The sequence below is a fragment of the Cataglyphis hispanica genome, chromosome 25 (assembly GCF_021464435.1).
Source record: "Cataglyphis hispanica isolate Lineage 1 chromosome 25, ULB_Chis1_1.0, whole genome shotgun sequence".
NCBI lineage: Eukaryota > Metazoa > Arthropoda > Insecta > Hymenoptera > Formicidae > Cataglyphis > Cataglyphis hispanica.
In genome coordinates this window covers 52,702-76,168 of record NC_065978.1, presented here as the reverse complement: position 1 = coordinate 76,168, position 23,467 = coordinate 52,702, and the positions used below count along the sequence as shown (strand labels likewise).

Genomic DNA, 23,467 nt, shown 5'->3' with positions numbered 1-23,467 from the left:
AAATTAAGAGAGAACATTGTGTGTAAAATAAAAATACATTTTTAAAAAAATTTTATTTGAGAAAAATATTTCTTTTTTTTAATGCAAGATTATGCTTACATTTAACATTTTACATTTACATTTATATTATTTACATTTCTATTCTTATATCTTTAAGTTTGCTGGCTAAAAACTAACTTTAAATAATAATTAAATTTTTTTAATTTAATATAGTTGTTTAATTTTTTTGCTATGACAAGATGTTTCTTAAATGCAGTTATTTGAATGCAGCTTATAGTAAATTTTCTCTAACATGATTCGAAACAAATCGATGACTGATTTTGGACAGTGTCATGAAAAGATCAAGGTTCAAGGGGAGATCAAAATTATTATCAGTTTTAGTTGGCATTCATTCCTCGGACTCTGTGAGACATTACATCAGCCAGATAAAGATGTTTAGCGAATGCACATATATGTGTATATACATATATGTGTGTATATGCATACATGAGTTGCTGACTTTGCAATGACGGCTCGTACTTTGTGAAAGCACAGGGCAAAGATTATACACTTTTTTGAACAGATGTTTGTCCAACATCTTATATTTAACTTTCCTATATAATAAATAAGTATATGTAATATTAGGTCACCATTGTACTTGTATTGTAAATTATTTATTGATTTAAAAACTAATTGAATTGAAAAGAAATATCAGTTCTATTCAATATAAACTTAAACTTTCTAAATAATTCTAATCAGAAAATTATAGTTGATTTTATTTTTCTGTTATTGTTATCAGAAAGATAATTTATTTCTTCGTAAGAAGTACTTACAAAATTGTGCTAATATATTTAAAAAAAATAATATTTATAAATATGTACAAATGAGACATATCAAAAAAATATGTGCAAGAATAAATTCTCTTTAAATTCTTAACATATTGCAAAGATATTTATTTCATTCACGATTCTCATGTAATATTTATGCGAACACTTGCATATTCTGGGTAAAGCAGTGCTTGCGTAATCTTTTAGCGATACGGCAAGTTTTTTATTTAATCGTTGATTATTGGAAGCTTTAACTGATACGATTTTCATGAAATATTTACGTAATATTGCTGTAATTAATGCTTTTTCCCTATGTTTTTCTCTCGTATATAAATATCCAGCGATATGCGATTTGTAAAACAATTTAAAATTGTAAATGCTTATAATCTGTTTTTGACATCATACATATTATCTAATATAATGTGGAGTTAAAATGTAAAATAATTTTGTTTATAATGTCTTATACAAAAAATATATATGTATATATAATAAAATTTTTTTATTTTATTAAACTTTTTGTAGTACACGTTGAGATAAAAATCAATCTTATTACAACATTAACGCATACATGTTTCTCATTTTTTTTTGTAAGTACTAATTTTGATAAACATAACGTAATATTACATAATTTTATGAATGAAGATATCCTTAAGATGAAGACGCCAATTAAAACCTAATGATGTATATTGCGCATTTTATTTTTGATCTTAATTTTGGCTTGGTAAAATGACTAACTGTTAGAAACTATCCGAACAATATTTGAAAAATATATATATTGTATTAATCGAACATATTAATTTTGATTGAGTATACATTTTAAATTATATTTTCTATATTATGACTTTGTATGTATATGAGTGTGTTAGTCTGTTAAATAGTTGAAAGTATCCTTGGCATCTTCCGTTATATTTTCCATTATTTCATCAATCTTTTCTGCTTTTCGGTAGTAAGCCTTTACCCAAATTCTTGAGAGCATCTCCCGCTCCTTCTACGAAGTCTCCGACATCTTTTGTCACTTTACCAACGGCCTCTCCTGCTTTATTTACGCTGTTTCCGGCGATATTCATCGATCCTTCTATGATTTTTCCAGTGAAATCGCTCGCTCCTTCAATGACATTGCCAACTCCTTTTTTACCTATCTCGCCAATCGACTCCACATTGTCCTTGATGGATTTTCCTATAATTTTTAAGCCATCATCGATCTTGTCTGCTGTTCCCTCGACGAGTTTTCCTGCATCCTTTATACCTTTTCCAACAGCATCTTTGGTTTTATCAAAGATGTCTTCTGCTATATCCTTGACTTTATTTATTTCTTCTTTTGTTTTATCTAAAACTTTTCCAGAGATATCCTTGAACTGATCTTTTACCTCCTGAAGCTTGCCATCAACTTCTTTAAGCGCATCTTTTACTTTACCGAGACCGCTGTCTATGATTTCTTTAACTTTTTTATCCAATTCGTTTATTCTCGATTTTAGTTTGTCGAGTGCATCGTTTAACTTCTCTTTAGCTTCACCAGCTACGTTTTCTAGTTTTTCTTTCACTTTATCAACTACCTCTTTCACTCTTTCTTGCAATTTTCCGATTCTCTCCAAAACTTGCTCTATAGCAACTTTCCTTAATTCGTTAACCCTACCGACAATTTCCTTCAACTTTTCTCCTGCTTTCTGTAAAGTCTCTCTTATCTTCTTCAAATGTTCAATACTTATTTTACCTGCCTTCGCGAGTGTCTTTGCCAACTCAATCAATTGTTTTATAGTGTCGATGTCCGGTAAGATTTCTTTTTTTATCTGCTTCTTCACTATTGAAATTACTTGATCAATTATCTGTTTTACCAGTTTTTCAAGTTTTTCATCAGCGATCTCCTGGACGGCATCATTTTTAATTTCAGCAGCAAAAACATATTGCAAATTTTGCGTGGCTCCTCCTTGTATACTTTCAAGAAGGTCTTCGAGTTTTTTATTTACTTCTTCGATTTTGTTTTCTATAATTTGTTCAGCTTTCTCTGCAAGGTCCTTGAGAGAATCATTTTCCTTAAGCTTTTCAATCCGTTCTTTGATCTTATTTTCAAGCTCTTCAAGTTGATTTTCCAAATTTTCTGGTACTGGTATGGCCTAACAAGCGATTAGTAAAATAATAGCAATTATTTATATTATATGATATAAAATAAATAAATTATGTAAAATGTTATTATATTGCAATTATAAATTATAATAAAATCTGAAGCGTAATATAATAAGCAAAAGAAAATAATACATTAAATGTTAGAAATAATATTTTAATGTTATTTAAGCATTAAAATTTCATCTTATATTGAGAAGATATATTAATCACGCATTTAGATTCAAAATGCAAAATCTAAAATTTATTTATTAATTACTAATCATAATTATTGTTTTACATTGTTTTCACGTATATGCCATAATTGGCGATTGATACATTTTAATTTTTATTTAATATTTTGCAACATTTGATGTAATTAGAAATTGTTATTTAATCGACTATAAATTTTGCTACTTTTAAAAAAATTTCTTAAATTATTTCTTGAATGTTTTTGGGTAATAATTTACCTGGCTCATGTAACCCAAAGCCGCCAGCACAGTCACTAGAAGAATAATGCGCGCCATCGTAGTTCGGTAAAAATTTATATGATTCAAAAGATAGAAAATTCAGTTCTGTCCAAGAAGATCAAGACCGATCCACAGTAATGATCTCTGAAACGAATATGCTTATATATTAGCCAAAATTTGTTTATTGTATCTGTTGAAAGATGCCCAAGGTTTTATTCTAGCTTTCACTTTCCGACGCATTATTTGATATGGCACACTTGTGTTAACTTACTTTGTTAAATACATGATGAATTGAAATGATGAATTATTGATTCGATAAAATCATATGTCAGACGTCATAACGTTATAACTTGACATAACAACAGTTCTTTATATCGATAAAAAAATAATTACTTTTCTTAATTCATGACACATATTTGCTCTAATTTTAATTATTACTTGTATTGTTAATAAATTTTTTAATGTTTATGCAAAATTTTGAAGATTTTTATATTAAAACTATGAGAATAAATTTATTATTGTTGTGTCATTTTATTTAATCAGTTAGATTAAATTTTTATATTATAATATAATTATAAATATCATAAACCACGATCAATTAGTTACAAATATGTATATATTTTAATTAGATATAAAGGTATATATTTTTTCTTTTAATATAAAATTATTTTATAATTATATAATTATTATACAATTAATATATAATTAATATATAATTATTATATAATATATAATTATTAATTTATATTAATTTATGTTATGAGATATTTGCTTTGTAATTTTGATCGACTTTTATTACTTTTTTCACATAATTGCAGAAAGGAACAAAGGCAACACTTGTGATTCACATGATAAATTTTACGCGTATTCATGTAACCGTAATTAATCTCTGACATCTTTTTGATAGATTATAAGTAGAGCTCTTTGATATTATTTTTTGTGCAATTACGTCTGCTTGAAGTTGACTTTAACTTAAATAAAAAGGATTCAGTAAGTTGAAGTGGAAAATATTTACATTTTAATTTTTTTATTACTTATATTATTGATTATTATAATGAAACAAAAGAGGAGACACGAGAGAGAGAGAGAGAGAGAGAGAGAGAGAGAATTTAGTAGAAACATTTTATCTTAAATAATATTCTAAAGTGACTAAAAGTATTATATTATTTATTACTTTATATTATTTATTACTTTATTATTATTTATTATTATATTACTTTATATTATTTATCACTTTTTACAAAATTTATAGATAATGCAGAATAAATTTTTATTTAAATCTATAAATACATTGCATTGTGTATACATTGTAATACATTAATTAGCGTGCCTTTTAATAATAAATTATTTTATAACTAAATAATTAATGAATAATATAATTGTGTTAATTTTGGAAATGCATTTTTAAATATATAAAGAAATATGATTTGCCAAACCGACGATAATACATATAGAGACGATACAATTCATTTTTATATTTATTTTGTTATTTTGAAGATATTCTAGAACAAGTGATAATCATTAAAGATGTTCTGGATGTACAATAGTAGCAAAAAATTGTCAAAATTAAAAAGAAAATATGTTTCTTACGTTTATACTGTTTAAAAAATTAAAAAAATAAATTTGGATTATGAGAAAAATTAAAAATATCACAAAATAATATGGATTTTGATGTCTTCTTAAAAAAAATAGTTGTAATTAATATTTTTCCTAATTTATGGCAAAAACTTTTGATCGTGAATATCTTCTGAAATCAACTGCAAAAAACAATGAAAAAAGTAATTTGTAGAAAGAGAAAAGGAGACAGATAATATTTTTCTACAATTTTTAGAGTAAATAACTTTTAAACAAATTAAAGGATCTAAATGAAATTTTGCACAAATATTTATTAGAATTTTCTTAATATATGTGAAAATTTTTATTTCATTAGTAATATTTTTTTTATCAAATTTGTCAATAAGTGCTACAATATTTTTCATAAGAATCAATAGTAACTTTAAATTTGAACAACTTCCAAACCATTAAGTGAATTGTGCTTAGTTTTTGCACAAATATTCAGAAGAAATAGTAGAAAAATCTATGAAATTTTAATGCTTTTGTTAGTATTTCGATATATATCACATACAGCCTTAAGATAAATAAGCTTTCTTTTTCTTTTTTTTTCTTCTTTTTTTCTTTTCTCATTCTTGTGTCATACCATTGGCTTTGTTATTATGATAATTTGTCAGCGAATTTTTCTACCAGTTTGCTTGCGAAAACGAATTAACAATTGCCTAATTAAATATATGGTACAGTCATACATGTATACATTATTTGTGTAAGATGCATAATTTCTAATATATACCTACAAATTTATAATAGCATAATTTAAATAAAAACATTATAATCTATTATTGTGCATCTGAGATAATGTATTTTGCATTATTACTTAAATATTTATTCTAGTAAATAAAATTTATTTTAATAAATTTATATATATATAATAAAGACAACAATTTTTTTATTCATATACAACTAATTTTTTATTCATATTTTTAAATTAAAAAAGAAAGAAAATATTTTCAAGATTCCATTATAATACAACAACAAATTCATCTTACATTTTATATCAGCTATAAGAAAGCGTGTAAAATACTAAAACTATATATTTTTAGTCATTAAAAGGAAAAAGCATGTTGACAATTTAAATATATAATTTTGAAAAACAGATACTTTTTTGCGTTATATTTGCCATATGAATTATATGAATTATGTTACAAACTCTCTTTTGCTTCCTCATAGAGGAAGCATTATTTTTGTGGAAAAATTTTTCTGTTTAATTTTGATGCTAATGTGTTTAGAATGTTCTAAAACGTTGAAAAAACATTATTTTTATAAAATGTCGAGTATGTGTGTATGTATGTTTGTATGTGCACCAAAGGACTTGGTTCGATTATTTGCCGTAAAGATAATGAGCTAAAATTTTTTATATGAATAAAGTATCATTCAAGGTTGGTTGGTATTGTACTTGGCTAGGATCAAAGGGGTTTATTTTTTATAAAATTTTAAATTCTTCAAAAAAAGGTGTTGTAACTTCCGCAAATTTTGAGATATTTGTCTAAATTTTTTATATGAATAGAATATCATTAAAGAATAGTTGGTATTGATGAGAATTGGTAAAAGGGTTTATTTTTTATGAAATTTTGAATTTTTCAATAAATACATGTGCATGCTGTAACTTCCACAAATTTTGAGATATCAGGCTAAATATTTTTACATTAATAAACTAGCATTAAAAAATGATTGGTATTGATTTTGAATGAGAAATGATGAAAGAGTTCATTTTTTATAAAATTTTGACTTTTTCTAAAAAAAATGATGTGGTTGTTCTAACTTTATTAAATTTTGAGATATTGGGCTAAATATTTTTATATTAATAGAATATCATTAAAGTATGATATTGAATTTGATTAGATTTGTTGAAACGGATCATTTTTTATGAAAATTTGAATTTTTTAATAAATGTTTGTTCACTATCTAATTTCTGCAAATTTTTTAAATATTAGATTAAATTGTTTTACATGAATAGAATATCATTAAAATATGATTGGTATTGATGATATGGCTAGAATCGATAAGAAAGTTTATTTTTTATAAAATTTTGATTTTTTTTTGAAACAAAAAAGAAAATAAATTCTTTTTTTAAAAACGACAGATTGCATCTTGTTGAAAAACTATTTTAGAGTCTCGGAAACTGATATCATTCCGAATTACGATTACTGATAAAAAAAAGGAAATAAAATTATGAGGAAGTCATGTGCAAGTTTTTAATTTGCATAATTTTTTATTTATTTTTTTCTTTTTCTCTTCTCTAATCTAAAATCTAAAAAAGATATTTGCAAATGTTTCTAAGATTAATTAATTAATCAATGAATTCTAAATACAAAATGAATCTCGACGTTTGAATATATCACATAAGTCAAGCTACGATAGATGTATTTTTTAATTTATTCTACATGCTATTGAAATAACTGAGACTAAAAATTTTTTATCTAAAATTATTGCACATGATTCTTCACATGTCTGCTATATGATTTCGCCACATTTGTGCAAACATACACGCTACACATATGCCAATGTTTTTTATAAGTTGTAAAGTAAATATAAAATGTTTTTTCATTTAATTTAACTAAAAATTTCCGCAAGTGTCTCAGTACAAATAAAGAAAGTAACGTTGAAAATAAGCTGTTTTGCATACAATGCAAATTTATAAATCGTGAAATATTAAACGTAACATTAAGACGAAGAAAACATAACAATGTTAAGATAGTTATGAAAATATTAACGCAATTAATTTCAGAATATATCTTTATTTGGAATCAATTGATTACAATCATTTGGTATATACATGTTGATAGTTGATAATGGTTCAGGACTAGTTATGAGATACATAATATATGAAATCTAAAGGACATGACGCAACAGAAGAGGACTGTTAAGTCTACGGACGCACTCAGGATCTCGGAAGTCCTGGGGTGAGAGATTCCAGATACGTCCACCTCGACGGAGAAGGGAAGCGCGTAAACTCGGTCTGAGGAAGTCGAAATTGATTGGGCTATTGCCGTCCAGTACGCGGCCTATCAAGGTCGCCTTATTCCTCAGGGCAATTGATATAAGATCGCCCGGTGTCAGATAATCGTGGCCTAGTGCATTGATGATATGTTGCCTGGGCAAGGCAAAATTGAGGCCGCCCGAGACAGAGCTGGCCGAGCTAGCTGCGGCGGCACCTGCGGAAGCCGATGATGCTGCAGCGGCAGCCGATGAAGGGGCTACGGAATGAAGAGCAGAAGGAAGAAGTCGCGATCTGATCAGCGGAACTCTGCCACCGAGATTCAAATCGAGTCCTGTATATTGACCCGGCTCGATCAAATTGCCGCCTGAAGAAACCGATGCGCTACTGGAAGCGGACGCAGCACTCGCGGGTCTGATAGCGGACAAGATGGGTCTGGAACTGTATCTGTTTAGTGAGTACGGCAGGCTAAGTGGCACTGAACCAGCACTGATTACTGGGCTGACGTTCGAAGCAGAGGCGGACGCGGAAGCAGAAGCATCTGCCGCAGAATTTTCCAGTGGGACACCCTGATATCCTACACTCTGATATCTTTCTGGAGAAGCCACAGACACGCTCGAGGAACTACTCTCGGATACCGTGTTCTCAATGGTTTCCGAAACGATCCCTGACGATAGAGTGGGTTGGACAGGTGCGCAGGGCACAGCGGGTTCTTCGATCATAGTTGGAGCGTAAACTTGTGGAGCGACCTGGTAGCTGGACATCATCGGTGATGCTGATGCTGCCGATGCCGCCGCTGCTGCTGATGCCGCTGCTGCTGTGGCTGCTGCGCTTGCAGCACCGGAAGAAGAAACAACCGGCACCGAAGAGACTATGTTTGGTACCGCGGAAATCAGAGGTGCGTTAGAAAATATTGGTTGTGTTCCAGTAACTGTTGTGCTGGCGGATGCCGAAGAACTCACAGTTTCAACAGGGCCTTGTTGAAGCGACGTAAAACCGTTATAGAAATTCGGACGTGGTATATTGGATAGATACGAACCTATGTTAGTCAAGTATGATGGCACATTGAATATATATGAAGTTATTTTATTATACACCGAGGACGTGGAGATGCTCTGCAAGCCAGTCCTAACTAGATGAGGTATTCCAGACGCGTGGTAGCCATCATAGAAGCCACGCAAAGAAGATAACATGTCCGCCAACGATCTGTGATACTCTGGGGCAACTACGCCACCGTCAGAAGCTGCTGCCGTTGCCGTCGCCGTCGCCGCCGCCGATGCTGCTGCTGCTGCCGCTGCGGATGTTGTCATAGATACCGGTTCACCGATAATCTCGTCTTCACACGGAACTATCGAACCATATCCGTAGAGATGATGCAATTTTGCTAGATGATGCTCGTGCAGTCTCTCCCTCAGATGCAAACCAAAGTGATGTAAGTGGAAGAAGTGTCCGAAAATGTGTATAAGTCCAAAGAGCAGCTCACGCACAATGTGCACCACCTTGAAGGTGACCTGTATGATTCGGTGAATAGCACCAAGAATGCTATGGTGAGGGATGGAGTCTCGGATTATGTCAGGCAAAATCAGCAGATGATGGGGCTCTCTAATGACAGTGTGCAGAAATCGCGGGGTATGATGGAACAAGAGATTCAAGATGCCGTGGCCGCCTTCAATGACCTCTTCGGCGATTAGTGGTCCCAAGGTAAGTCCCTCTCTTATGTTTCGTACAATAATCAAAAGATAATGCCAGAACTTTCTCAATTCGCAGAAAAACTCGTGCACGGTCAGGCCTGTCAAGTGTACGTGACCATATTCTATGGCTTCAGTTTCGCAAGAATGAGCATCCAAATCGGTGAGAGGCACAGGTTCCCACAAATTCGCTCCCAGGAGATTGCTAGCTGCGGCTGCGGCTGCAGCTGCGGATGCGGATGCATGACGTTTCGATAAATTGCTAAGTTTCTCGGATTCCGTGGCATTCTGCAAAAAAATGTCGCTAATTTTAATTGTGGCACATTTGACTTTTGATCAATCAATAAATAATTATATAGAAAATAAAAAGAATTGTTGTTTACGATTTTTAATCAAATTTATGTTGCAGAGATATATTAGGTATATTATACCTAATTAGGTCACAAATTGATTATTGTATGTCAGAAAAAATGTTACTTTTAGTTAAATATTACTATAAAAAATTTTATTATTATTTTTAAAAATTTTATTATTAATATTCTTCCAAAACATATTATTGTTAATATGTTTTAAATGTTTTAAAACACTCTTCTATTCGAAAATATTATATTTTTAAGTTATTTCTTTTTGTATTACTGAATTTTGAATATTAAAGAATTTTTATACAAATAGAGAAGAGAACTGAGACTGCTTGAAAGTACCATTAAAAAAAAAACCTTTTTTTTACTGTTTATATATAAGTAGTTATGTTTTCTAAATAGTTTGTGTGTGTGTGTGTGTGCCGAATTTAATGAATTTCACAATTAAAGTTCTATGTATTGTATTGTGATTTTTAATGATCTGTTACCTCTATTTCTTGCAATTGTTGCAGCCTTATAGCAATATCTTGCTTATCCGCGAGAATAAATGCTTGGATGAGATCGTGCATGCTCTTGTACAATATATCATTCTGAGGGAAGAGAAAAAAAACATTAGATTCAGTTTTGTTTTTCTTGTTCTGGAATTCTCAATTACAAGTAATGTATTTTAATTTTTACCTTATCATCTTCTTCAGTATTATTTTTCCTGTCATCCGTAAGTTTCTTTGTTTCTTCCGCGATCGCTCTTCTATCCTGGACGGTTTGAGAGTCTGATAATTCTTCCAACTCCAAAGAATTATACTTATTCACGAGATAAGCATTTTCTTCCCTTTTTTGTCGATAGGACGGTTGTAGCTCGAGATTAAAATTCTTTTGAAAATCTCGAGGTACAAACTCTTGATTCACGAAAGCTGAATTCAGAGACAAAGATGCCAGGAAAACAATGGCAAAAGCCAATAGGTTGGACGTATTCGCCATGGTGAGTTTCAATGGGAACTCGATGATTCTAGCAGCAATAGGCTGCTTCATATACCCTGAAGACTGTTATCATCGTATTCAATTTTGGCACGTAGATCGTGATGGAATCAAACAACATTGGCAATTGTTACTTGATAACGATCGACAACTCAGATACGTGATGATGCGCGTGAGATTATCCATGATCTCATCTGCAACTTACCTTGTAATCGAGCACGATTTATAATATTGTGATTTCAAAAGATTAATGCGATGATCTTTGTGCAGCATTCGCGTTTGTAAATAATTCTAAAAATTACTTTTCCCTTTTGATAAAATAAAATAAAATATATATTGATAATTTGTACGTGCAAAAATATATATACATATTGTGTACATATGCGGGCAGAAGAATTGCAAGATATTATTTGGTGAATTGTTTTCTTTATTCTTAATTATCGGCGGAACCTTGGATATATTCTATATTAAATGACGGGATAATTTAATACCACTTATATGAAAAAGGACAGTGCTTATTCTTCGAATAATAACAGGTAATTATTCCTAAAATCAATTTTTAATTTAAATTTTTTTATTAAAACAAATATAATATTGTTAAGATAAATAATAAAATAATAAAATTTATAAATAACAAATAATAAAATTTGTTGTTCTTTATATTTTAATTTATATTTTTATACTTTTATATTTTTATATTTTTATTTGAACCTAGAATGTAAAAAAAAGTATATTTAAGCTTTTAGAGATATCTAAACTATATTATTTTATTTAAAATGTTTTGATATGTTAAATTTTTGTTATATATATATTTCTTATATTTTTTATGCAAATAGACATATTATTCCAACTAAAATATAAATGTTATATATATATATATATATATATATATATTTTATATAAATTTATATAATATATATATATATATATATATATATATATATATATATATAAATTTTATATAAAAAGTATTTTATATAATAATTTATATGTAGTTCTTTATAATAATTTTTATATAAATGTTATATATGTATAGAGAAAAAAATAAATATTAAAATGTTGAAATTAATGATAATATTGTATGTAGAATTTAAATAACAATTTAAAATTTTAAAAACAATTTAGAAAACATATAGAAATTGCATATATATATGTATAGATACATACATGTATGTATATATGCAAGATATATACATATATATATATATATATATATATATATATATATATGTATGTATATATTTTTTGTTTATTATAAGTCTGTTATATAAAATATTTTAATCCTATGTAACAAAAAAACAAATTGATGTATTTTTATAATAATAGTATTTATTAATGTATGTATAAAACACATACATTATGTTTTATATTTATCCAAATATATTAATAATATATAAAATTATTCTTTATTTCTATACTTTCATATATATTTGTATATAATATTTATAAAAATTTCTATTTACATATTATAATATTGCTTACATTATTTCCATATAATAACATTTGGTTTATAGTTTTGTTGTCATATATATCGCATACGTTGCAGCAAATGATGTATGGCTGAAAAATTCGTATACGTAAGCGAATTCTCTAATTCTTTTTCGTGAATAAGGATAAACTCATATTACTTGCACCGTGCAATCATTATATTTTATTTTATCATCATTTAATTTGCATTTTATTTTGATTTGATTCTTTTACTACTATTTTATCAAGTATTAAATTTACAAAAAATATATGTGAAATAATTGCAATTATTTATATGTAATAATGTTAAACAAAATAGAGTTAAATAAAAAAAATTTATTTTTATATATATTTATCAAAGAAAATAAAATAAGATAAAAGTTAGAAATTAAAAATTATAATACGATAAGAACATATAATGTAAAGATATAAGAAAATATGAGAAGAGATGGAGGAATATTAAAAATTAGAATCACACATTGTTTAAATCTTTTTTTTTATTTTTTTCCGAATATTATGCACTTCCCACATTTTTCTATGAGAGACAGCTTTATTAGATGTTTCTTCATGTTTTACAGGTTTTGCTAACTCATTTGACAGGCGCATTTTGCAGGTAATTCACAGGCGGGAATTAGAACTCTATCGATTCTGCTGGTAAGACCTGTTAAAAGTTTAACGGGCTGTGACGTTGACGATGTCTCTGTTCTGAAATAGAAATAAATGTTATCATATATTTGATAAAAGTATATTCCTAATAAATATATATCGTTATTAATTTAAAAAATTATATTATTAATAATATAAACATTTTACAAATAAATTTCAATAATTCTAATCTGATTTATTCTTGCTACTATAAAACAAAAATTTTAGAATGCTTACGGAGTTGTTGGTGAAGGCGGCACATGAAGATCAAAATTATAACTTGTTGAGATTGGCACATTGATTGGAGACAATGGGGTCTGGGTGTTGTACACGTAGGATTTTCCTCGATAAAGATCTGGCTTGACTATCTCCAAGGACTCGACGGGCACTTCAGGTACTTGTATGGAAACTGGATATTTTGCTTGTGGTTGATAAAAAATAGGAGAGGAATTATCGATGACTCGGTAATTTAATTTGAGTGGCTGATAGGCACAAGGAGATGTAGCCAATTCTTTTTCTGTTACAGACTCTGTTACAGGTTCCTGCAAATTATTTTACGGATATGTGATCTATTCATTATGATGTTACGTGATTAAAATATAAACAAAAATATATCTTAACATTTCTATTTTAAAACTGTCATAAAAAAAAAAGAAATTAAAAGCCATTTCTATTGCATTTCTTTTTCTGAACAACAATAATACAATTAAAATTATTAAATTTTTTATTGTTATTAGATCTTTGTTTTAATATAATGTGATTTATGAGATTAATAAAAGTTATATTTTTTTATGCAACTTAAGTTATATAGCTCAAGTTATACAATAAATGATAAAATATTAATATATGTGTACCTTGATTGTAACAGGTAGATAACGTGATGAATAACACGGTTCGCCATACGTAACTATTTTAACTCCGTTATATGGTAATATGCTAGGAAATCCATAAGAAAACTTCAACCGTAAACAGACGCTAATGATGAAAAAATATTGTAATTTGCACATCGCCGCCATCATTGCAAGGATTTTACACGACATAAACTGATTTCCAACCTATCGCACTGCTAATATAGACATGGGCTCCTCAAAGACAAGTATATAAATTATTTCCTGTTTGGATAAAATGTCAACGCAGTAAATCCCTAAATAATAATAAAATAATATTTCTTTATTACGTGTCACGAGACCGGAATTTAGCTTTTGATTAAAAGGTAGAGCAGGCACGTACTTTTCTTTGTGCGTGTCTACATGTAAAGTTCCTCGCTTCCTGTTTCATCCTGATCAAACTTGTCTTATTTTTTAAAAAATTTCTCATCAACGAAAGAAAAATGAATTTATCTGTCCCAATTTCTATTAAAAAATTTAGTGTTAAATCTTATGTAGAAAATAATTCACACTCTTAAGATATGTGATAATTCACATTCTTAAGACATGTGTTTATTTATATTAATTTTTTTCGAACACTTAAGATAAAATTAAAAAAAAAGTTTTATTTCCTTTAAAACATTTATACTGGAATAAAAACAATTTTTGTCTATTATATATTTTTTTTAGAGATATTAATATTTCTTTTTTATTAGATTTATGTGATTTTTTGCATAAAAAAAAATTTTATGATTCTGTTTATAAAACCTAAATTAAGGAATTGGAAAATAATGTTATTGGAAAACAAAATATAATTAATTATATATATATATATATATATATATATATATATATATATATATATATAATCGTAATTATGAAATATTTATTTTTTGATAACTTTCGCTTAATATTTTTATATATTGCATAACAGAAAGAGTTTATTTATATGAAATGTTAGTGTTTCCACCAATTCCAAAAAAGTCAATATTAAAATCTCTAAAAAAATTAATAGGTATTCCTTTAAAACAGATATATTTTTCTCATATATTTTTGTGAGATAATATATCCTATATACATACAATGTGAATCAAGATAGAATTCGCATCCTTAAGTGCCGTCATTTACATCGTAAATTAATATCTCATTCGTTCGCGGTAGTTTTGTTCGGATCTTTGTTGCGTTCATCTTGCTGCTTGTAATTTACGTCGCGTGTATGTAAATGAAATAAATCACAGACCGATGCGTACATCGTAAATTTCACGTGTGCGTTTGCAAGGAAAGAAAAGAAAAAAGACTCTTTGAGAGAAGTACGAGAGAGAATCCGTAGCATATCTTTAAATAGCGACCGCGTGCGCGCTCCGTTCTTATACTCTTGGAAATACATTATGTTTCCTTCGCGATCATCATCGTGCATCACCATATGGTGCTTCCCTTTTCCCAACCGAAACACTTTATGACGTGCTGACAGTCATGTTTTAGCTAGGGAAGCTGAAGGGAGATCATAAATCTTATTGGCAATGTTGCCATGCTCATTCGTAGACGATAGATGAAAAGTCATCCGGCTTTTAAGAGATCATCTCGACGAGTCTTTTATTACTATAAAGATATTATATTTATATTATTATAAATTTTTGTATGAGATTATTATTACAAGAATTCTTTTATTGCACTTATTTTGATAAAGATCTTCTAATGTTATAAAAATGCTACATTTTTATAACGAGAAATATATATTTCTTGTTCGTTCATATCGATTTAGTAATGGAATATTGATTTAGTAATGGACACACACACACACACACACAATCAAGTGAACAAATATTAAACTTTTCTACTTTACTCTATTTTTTTATCTTTACATTATTATTTTTAAAATTATATATATTTAATATATATATATATATATAAATAATAATTAATATATTAAATAATAATAATTAATATATATATATATATATATATATATATATATATAATTTAAAGTTAATGAAAGACATTTGTTAAACTAATTTGAAATTTATTTATGATTTGTTAAAATAATTTTCTTAAATACAATTCTTATTTAAATCTTATAATAGAACAAAAATGGTGATTTCTAAAATTATGCTTGTTCTATTATGAATTGTCTAAAATACTTTGTTAGAAAATAGATCATATAAATATAATCTTTTAAGTTTTTTTGCTGTATCATTTTTTATCCATATAGGCATGTTTCGCAAATCAATAAAAGGACAAGAATATGAGGAAAAGTAGGAAATTGCATAATAAATTCAATGATTTCTGATTCTCTTCTCTCGTATAATTGCTAATATATTATTATCTTAACATTAGTGACATCACAAAGACGTAAGACTAGGACTAGTATAATATCTGAGGGTGTCTACGTCTTCGTTTTTAAATAACCAAGGTTCATCTCGATGATCACGAATCGTCAATTAAAAGAATGCTTTTTACATTTCGTGTTGCATTTTCTGTGTGAGATCATACAGCCCCACACGGGACACCGTATTTCTGGGCAGAGCTTCTCAGCCTAGCAAATATTCCGGACGTTGAGTCTTCGTCGTCGTCTTCCTCATCGCTACGCTCGTCGTCTTCGTAACTAATGTATGCCGTGCCGACGTTTGTGTGGATGCCATCTTCGGCTTCATTTACGATTTCTTGATTGATCACGACACTGCCGGGAACGTAATCGGGGGCTGGTGGTCCTACCGGACCGCAACCGTCGTCTACGTCGAGCGCATCGAGAGAATTCAATGATAGGGGCCTCATCAACTTTCTTGTACCGACTGGCGCATATCCTAGGTCCCTAAAACAAGTTATATATCAAAATACATGAATGTTATAGAATCAATTGTTTTAGCAAATTTATCATGTTTCGTGAGTTATTATTATTATTATTATTTTATTTTATTTTAACTTTTTTTTTTGAAATATTATAACACTTTAAATTATTATTTGATATTTTAACTACATGAATAATGCTCGTTCTTGAATATTATTACACTTATGTGTCGCTATTCTAATGATCGAGATATTTTTAGATAATGAAACTTGAGAATTGTGTTGCAATTTTTGAAATTCCTCGTTTCTTAGATAGAAATGTGATTTCAAAAATAGTCATTATATAATAAAAACAATCATTAATAATTATGACAGTCACAAAAAATTTTGATTTTAGAAATAAATTTTAAAATAGAGCGTGTATTGTAAATTTTGAAAATAATTCTTGATTTTAATTGATTTATTTATATAAAATATATTTATATAAAAAGCTCTCTCTCTCTCTCTCTCTCTCTCTCTCTCTCTCTCTCTAACGCATAAATATGCAAATACTTAAAGTTGATGAAGCAATTAATTAAGATACTGTCAAATCATTTGATATATAAACACTTGCCAAGTATTTTTCTCAACTTACCCGTACGTAATAATGTTTGCATGCTGTAATTGTTGCTCGGCGATTTCCTCCTGTTGTATTCTTTCACGTTCGATGGTCTCGAGTTCGGCTAACTTAGCTTCTTCCTGTTGATCATAAAAACCGACGGTGATGGGAGCCTGTGACAACGTTTTTAGTTCTACGACAGGTTTGTCGAGGATCTGAAGCTTCTCTTCAGGTATATCTAATCTCTTCTTGTTAGACGTCGTTTCGGTTGGTATCGTTCTATGACCGAATGCCAGCTTATCTTCCGGCACAAATGACTTCTTTCTGTATGCCAGTTGTAAGCGCGGGAAGAGATTTTTGTACGCTAAGGTAAGCGAAACCGGATCGGCAGGTAGTCTGGGATACGAATAATCTTTGGGCAATTCTAAGATAAACGAATATATTCTCTTAGTCTTGTAATCTCACAAAAATTAAATATATTATGGATTTGTGTAATGTATATGTAATAATTATAGTCGATCAAAATATAAATTAATCAATCAATGACAAGAGATAAAAAATCTTGTTCTAGTTTCATCTTTGTTTTAGTTTTATCTAAACTTATGTATTTTTAAACGTACCATCACTGGGAAAGTCATCACAGCTAGATTTGCCGTTTTCAATAAATTCAACATCGCTCGATGTTCCAAATTCGTTTCCAAGATATCCCAAATTTCCATATCCTGATTCGTATCCGTATCTAGTTGAACCATATCCTCCAACACTGTTTGAACTATATCCTGCATTGCTTGCGCTACCGTATCTTCCAAGGTTGCCCAAGTTACTGTATCCTAAAACGCTACCTGAGCTACCATATCTTCCGGAACTTCCGTATTGAGTGCCTGCATTACTGGCAATATATTTACCGAGACTATTTGCACTACCAAACGCACTCCCGCCGCTTAATTTATCAAACAATCCACCGAACGTGCTGGTACCGCTCTGCGCGGTCGCCAAACTGAGTTTTCTCATTCCAGTTTCATCGATCTGTCCATTCTGTACGTTTACGCAAACCTGTTCAGGAACGGGCTGAATGCATAAGGGCTTGCTAGGATACGCCGGTATCACTTTGGTGGTCACTTGGAGTTTGCCGTTTTGCTGAACTTTGCTCGGATAACATAAGTCACCGATCGGCGGGAAGCTGTCAATAATGTATGTATTATAAATTATTATTTAAAAATAAATAAAGTATTGAATATGTAAAATATAAATTAATCTGTGTCATCTATAGATCGTCATAACTTCGAGATTTTTGCATGGGAAACGCAATGCGTAATACATTAACAAATAAATAAATAAATGCATGAAATACCTGGGCACGATTTGTTTATTAGTATCAGAGGACAGAAGAACCTCCAAAGGTTCGGATTTCTTTCCGCATCCGCAACCGGAATCGGAGATTACATCGTGCGAGACAGTCTTGAAGGGAGAGGAATAGCTTCCACCGAGTCCCAGTCTTCCAAGAAAACCGACGGAAGATGCGGAACTTGAAGAGCTGCTACTGCTGCTACTGCTGCTACTGCTGCTGCTACTGCTAGAGCTAACTACCCCGCTACTATAGGGACTGTAACTGGTTCCTGTTCCTGTGGAAAATCTTCCAACCGCTTCGCGCGCTATTGCAGCCTCATTGATTGCCTGTGGCGATGCATACACTAGCGGTTTTTGTTGCTTTGATGCTTTCACCACTATTTCTGAGCATTGCTTGCACGCGTTGGTACCTAAAAATTGAAGGTACAAATATCTGGATTTGTATCAACTTTTTTATATTATCGACATATTATCATAATTATGATTGTGATTACTATTACATGATCTTATTTATTATGCGCTAAAAAAAATCCTTTCTGGAAAACTAAGAGAAATAGAAAATACAGAGTATATGTAATATAAAATAGCATTACGTAAAGACACATGATGTTAAAAGATTAATAATTGTTATAAATTTTTGTGAAGGATGCATGACTTACAAAGTATAATAATAAATGTGCAGAGAAGATATTTATATGCGCTGCACTAAAAATTGAAAGTAAAAGCAATAATCTAATCAATATAATGTAATATCTTGATTAAAATATAATAAATGCAAAAATATAAAAAATGTGGCAAAAAAATACTAATAAATAATAATTTTTTAGCTTACAAATTTTTGTAATTATAATATACAGTATATTAACATTTGTTTATAATTCAAAATAGCAAAAATCTTCTAAAAATACATGTATCGATAACAAAAAAATAATTACAGACAGTTATACAAGAGTAAAATGTATATTTGTTTTAGATATCTAAAAAATCTGATCACTTCGAATGAAAGAACTACGCGTCACGATGATAAATTAAAATGAAATTAGAATTTATAATTTGTGTATGAAATGCATTTCACATACCTGGACCTAAACCGCAGGTGTGTGCTGACCTGATTGTACGTGCCTGGACGATAGACGTGGCCGCTATCGTCAGGAGTAAGGTAACTCCCAAGATCAAAGAGGACCTCATATCTGTCTCAATAACAATATTCTCTCTTTCTTCTTCTCCTCTTCTTCCCGCCGTTACATTTATATGAAAAGTTGCCGCCTTTTTGGTGGCTGATTTGATTTTGCAATTAATAAACACTGACTGTTTGCGCGGATACCGAATACTTCCTGTTGTAACGTTTACGCGATGAATTTGTTATGACTTTACCACCGCTTCCTGAATTCTCAGGTTCCGCTAAATGTGAAAAACGACATTTTATAGTTTCGCGCAATTTATGTTCGTCGAGAAATATCATAATCGTTTTGTAGAGGAAACGAATCGATCGGTTGACAACCGGTTAACTTGATTTCCGTATTTGTGTGCGTAATAATAAACGAAACATGAAGATACAGCAGAATGAAAATAGAGGATGCGCATTTCAGTGAATGATGAAAGAGTTAGGGCAAGGTCATTAATCATGCGATCAAATTTTGTTCGCAATTTTTTACATTACATACATTATCAAAAATTTATACAAATGAAATAAAACTTTCTATATAATGGCAATATTGATAAATTCCATTGTAAGGAAAAGGACGACAAAATAAAAATTAATTATACATTATAAAAAAACTTTAATATAGAATATTATAAGATATATTTTTTACATGATACTTTATCGTACAAATAAAGGTGTTTTAAAAATTAATCTATATATATTCGAATAATATCAATTAAATTTGCAGACTGAAAACTCTTTTTTTCATACAAACTTCTCTTTAATAAAAATCTATGATATATATCTATTTTACATATATAAGGAAATGAAAAAAAAATGTATAACAGTTATTTATACAAAAAATACATCTACTCTAGGAAACTGTAAATTGAAATATGAAATAAAATATAATCGTAGACAATATTCAATAAAATACAAATTTGAAAGCTTTGTACATATTATATTGAAAATGTTATAGTTAATCATATCATTAATTATCTCCTTAATATTAATATAAACAGATAAATATGATATTTATACATTGTTAGAATTCTAAATAAAAATTATTATACATGATATTTTTACACAATCTTTCAACTTAAAACTCCTCATTTGTTAAAAAAATCCGACGCTCGTTGCCGCTGCAGAGGTAGATTGAGTAAATTATCAGTAAGTACGGGTCCTTGTATTCGCGTAGTATTTGTTTCCGATTTTCGAGAGATAGCGTCTTTAACTGGCGTGATCGCACGTGGTATATTAGGTGTCTTGATGCCTATGGTCGGAGTTCTTGACGATAGTGTTCGCCGAGGCGACGGTGTACTTGATATCCGGAGTTTTTGTGTTGCTAATCTTCTCGCTGCAGGAGACATTGTGCTCAAACGATCTATAGTTGATCTCGGTGATGGACTGAAAAGAACAGATATTTTTATAAATTTTTATATAAGTATGTCATGCACAATGTGTTTCATAGTTTGCATCATAATCGAAAAGATGATGATTTTGCATGTAAGAAAAAAATAAAAAATTGAAAATTTCTCTTGGTTGTTCCAGTTACAAAATATATTAAGTATAGAGAGAAAGAAAGAAAGAAAGAGAGAGGAGAGAGAGAGAGAGATTTATATGTTCAAATTAATTTATTTTAATCGCTCTCCATATTAAAAAAAATGTAACTCAAAAATCTGCTCTTCTTTTACTGAATATTATATCACGATAAGGTTATTAAATTTTTGAATAAAATTTAATAAAATTTTAAAGATTCAGAAAGAAATATTTAGTGGTTCACAAACTAAAATATTTTTTATATTACTTAAATATTACTTACGTAGCTAATGATCTTCTAGCTGCTTCTAAAGCCTTATTCTTTCGATCCCTGTGCCTTTCACCAGCTTTCTCAGCCAACTGCAATGCTAATTGCTCCCTTTTCGGTGGTTCCGCTATTCTGAAAGATGGACCTTGACTTGTTCTCAGCAATGGAGTATCACCACCATCTAATCGAAAAGGTGTCCCTTCAATCTGACCCCATGTCATCAGTGGACTTTCACATTCTCCTGGTCTTGGACTTGGCGTAGCCACAAAACTAAAGCCATTTACTCGCGGCGTCGCATTCCTGACGACTTCTTTGCCGTCCACACCAATCTTACCATCATTAGCTCTGGATTGCGACTTAGCCAATTCATTGATAGTTTCTTTATTTTGTTGCTCGTTGAATGGATTTATCCTCAGTCTCGTATTTTCATGCATTACAGTTTGCTTGTTTTTAGCTAACTCTATTTTCTCTTCAGCTGTAAGTTCCACTCCATCAGGAATATACATAATGTAATTTTTATTCTTATAAGCCCAACTATCTACTTGTTTGGGTCTAGAATTTGATCCTTCAATTGCAAGAATATCTGTTGCAGGTTTGTCAATAGCGAGCCACGACTTTGATTTCTCTTCTGCCTCGTAAAGCCAGCCGTATTTCAATTTACGTTTGTTTTCGGCCTCGATCATCATTTCTTCAAAACTAGCATTATCTTCGCTTGTATGAGAATTCAAATAATCATCAAGACCAGTTTTATTTTCTTCTTTACTATCCTTTTTTACATATTCAACAGATGTTTCTTGGGATAATACTTCAGGAGTACATGGCAATTCATCTGACTCAGTTCGGCGTAGTGGAGTTTCAAAAGTTGCAGGACTAACTGGCCTTTCTGTGACAGGTCGACCAGAACTATATTTCTCATATAATTCTCTCATTCTCTTTATATCATTATGTTCTAAAGCATCCAGATATTCATTCTGTGCTTGTAATTTTTCTAGATGTGGAAAAAAATCCCTTTGTATGATTTCACTCATTTTCTCGATATACGTGTCTTCATCTAAAATCTTTGGTCGAGTATTTTTACTCTTTTTCGCAACTCCAACAGGCTTCTTAAATATTGCCAGATCTTTTATATTCTTTGCAGCTTCGAGAGCTTTGGAGCCTGGGCTATCCATAATAGAATCTAAAAGATTAAAAATAATATTAATAAGAAAAGAATTTAAATAAATAAAAAAATAAGGATTTTTCTATTTCGTAAAATAAAAGAAGAATAATTTAATTATGTTTACATTAATACTTGATTATATACTTACCACTCATTTTAAATAACAGTGCAAGTGCATATAGAGGTTATATACTAGAATTCTTGTTTATTGTTATTACAAAGATAAACATTTATGAGTATAAAAAAATATTTTCTTGCAAATCTACTTAATACATATCTATACGTATTAGATCACATCATAATTCTTTAAATATAGAATTTTTTAGACCATGAAATATTTACACATTCCATTCTGCTATCATACACGTGATAATTGATGATAGATTTGTTAATTTAATTGCACTATTAGTATATTCTGTCGATTTTCACTTTTGCCTCTTTTCTTCTTTCAAATATATATATTTATATATCTCATTTTAAATGTAAGAAGTGTAATATGATGTAATATAGTACATAACTGAGAAAAACCGAATCTGTCACAATAAAACCTCAATGCAAGAATAACATTACCGATATATGATAATCGCAATAGTTGATATGCGACGTGGCGCCATCTCGCGTTAATAAGGTTGAGTATCGTTTTGATTTGCAATATATATTATGATAATTATATAATTCGTGACAGAATTCAGAATAAAATTTTATG

At 29.6% G+C, this 23,467-nt stretch overlaps 5 protein-coding genes and 1 long non-coding RNA gene across 8 annotated transcripts; 1 reads left to right on the top strand and 5 right to left on the bottom strand.

The window, feature by feature from the left end:
* Positions 1 to 1,620: 1,620 nt before the first annotated feature.
* Positions 1,621 to 3,541, bottom strand: LOC126858522 (uncharacterized). The gene is made up of 2 exons (XM_050608925.1): positions 3,374 to 3,541; positions 1,621 to 2,917 (listed from the first exon to the last, which is right to left on the bottom strand). Exons 1-2 carry the CDS (start codon positions 3,428 to 3,430, stop codon positions 1,730 to 1,732), a joined length of 1,245 nt encoding a protein of 414 aa, XP_050464882.1. The 5' UTR covers positions 3,431 to 3,541; the 3' UTR covers positions 1,621 to 1,729.
* Positions 3,542 to 7,706: 4,165 nt separating this feature from the next.
* LOC126858496 (uncharacterized) lies at positions 7,707 to 10,998 on the bottom strand. Its single transcript, XM_050608872.1, has 3 exons — positions 10,648 to 10,998; positions 10,458 to 10,559; positions 7,707 to 9,898 (listed from the first exon to the last, which is right to left on the bottom strand). The coding sequence occupies exons 1-3, from the start codon at positions 10,996 to 10,998 to the stop codon at positions 7,817 to 7,819; spliced, it is 2,535 nt and encodes an 844-aa protein (XP_050464829.1). The 3' UTR covers positions 7,707 to 7,816.
* Positions 10,999 to 11,343: 345 nt separating this feature from the next.
* LOC126858548 (uncharacterized) lies at positions 11,344 to 14,068 on the top strand. Of its 2 annotated transcripts, none has more exons than XR_007688689.1 (4): positions 11,344 to 11,480; positions 12,990 to 13,065; positions 13,285 to 13,450; positions 13,925 to 14,068. It is a non-coding gene; the product is annotated as an uncharacterized LOC126858548 (long non-coding RNA). The 2 variants fall into 2 exon arrangements; XR_007688690.1 differs by lacking the exon at positions 13,925 to 14,068 and adding an exon at positions 13,583 to 13,872.
* LOC126858540 (uncharacterized) lies at positions 12,891 to 14,096 on the bottom strand. The gene is made up of 3 exons (XM_050608950.1): positions 13,911 to 14,096; positions 13,294 to 13,598; positions 12,891 to 13,116 (listed from the first exon to the last, which is right to left on the bottom strand). The coding sequence occupies exons 1-3, from the start codon at positions 14,094 to 14,096 to the stop codon at positions 12,996 to 12,998; spliced, it is 612 nt and encodes a 203-aa protein (XP_050464907.1). The 3' UTR covers positions 12,891 to 12,995.
* Positions 14,097 to 16,202: 2,106 nt separating this feature from the next.
* Positions 16,203 to 19,901, bottom strand: LOC126858509 (uncharacterized protein DDB_G0271670-like). Of its 2 annotated transcripts, XM_050608907.1 has the most exons (6): positions 19,731 to 19,901; positions 18,656 to 19,061; positions 18,210 to 18,484; positions 17,925 to 18,134; positions 17,341 to 17,728; positions 16,203 to 16,731 (listed from the first exon to the last, which is right to left on the bottom strand). In XM_050608907.1, the coding sequence occupies exons 1-6, from the start codon at positions 19,837 to 19,839 to the stop codon at positions 16,407 to 16,409; spliced, it is 1,713 nt and encodes a 570-aa protein (XP_050464864.1). In that variant the 5' UTR covers positions 19,840 to 19,901; the 3' UTR covers positions 16,203 to 16,406. The 2 variants fall into 2 exon arrangements, with proteins under 2 accessions (XP_050464864.1, XP_050464863.1); XM_050608906.1 differs by having other exon boundaries at positions 17,925 to 18,484; positions 19,731 to 19,900.
* Positions 19,902 to 20,501: 600 nt separating this feature from the next.
* LOC126858517 (splicing factor ESS-2 homolog) lies at positions 20,502 to 23,291 on the bottom strand. Its single transcript, XM_050608918.1, has 3 exons — positions 22,910 to 23,291; positions 21,618 to 22,779; positions 20,502 to 21,202 (listed from the first exon to the last, which is right to left on the bottom strand). The coding sequence occupies exons 1-3, from the start codon at positions 22,914 to 22,916 to the stop codon at positions 20,905 to 20,907; spliced, it is 1,467 nt and encodes a 488-aa protein (XP_050464875.1). The 5' UTR covers positions 22,917 to 23,291; the 3' UTR covers positions 20,502 to 20,904.
* Positions 23,292 to 23,467: the final 176 nt, after the last annotated feature.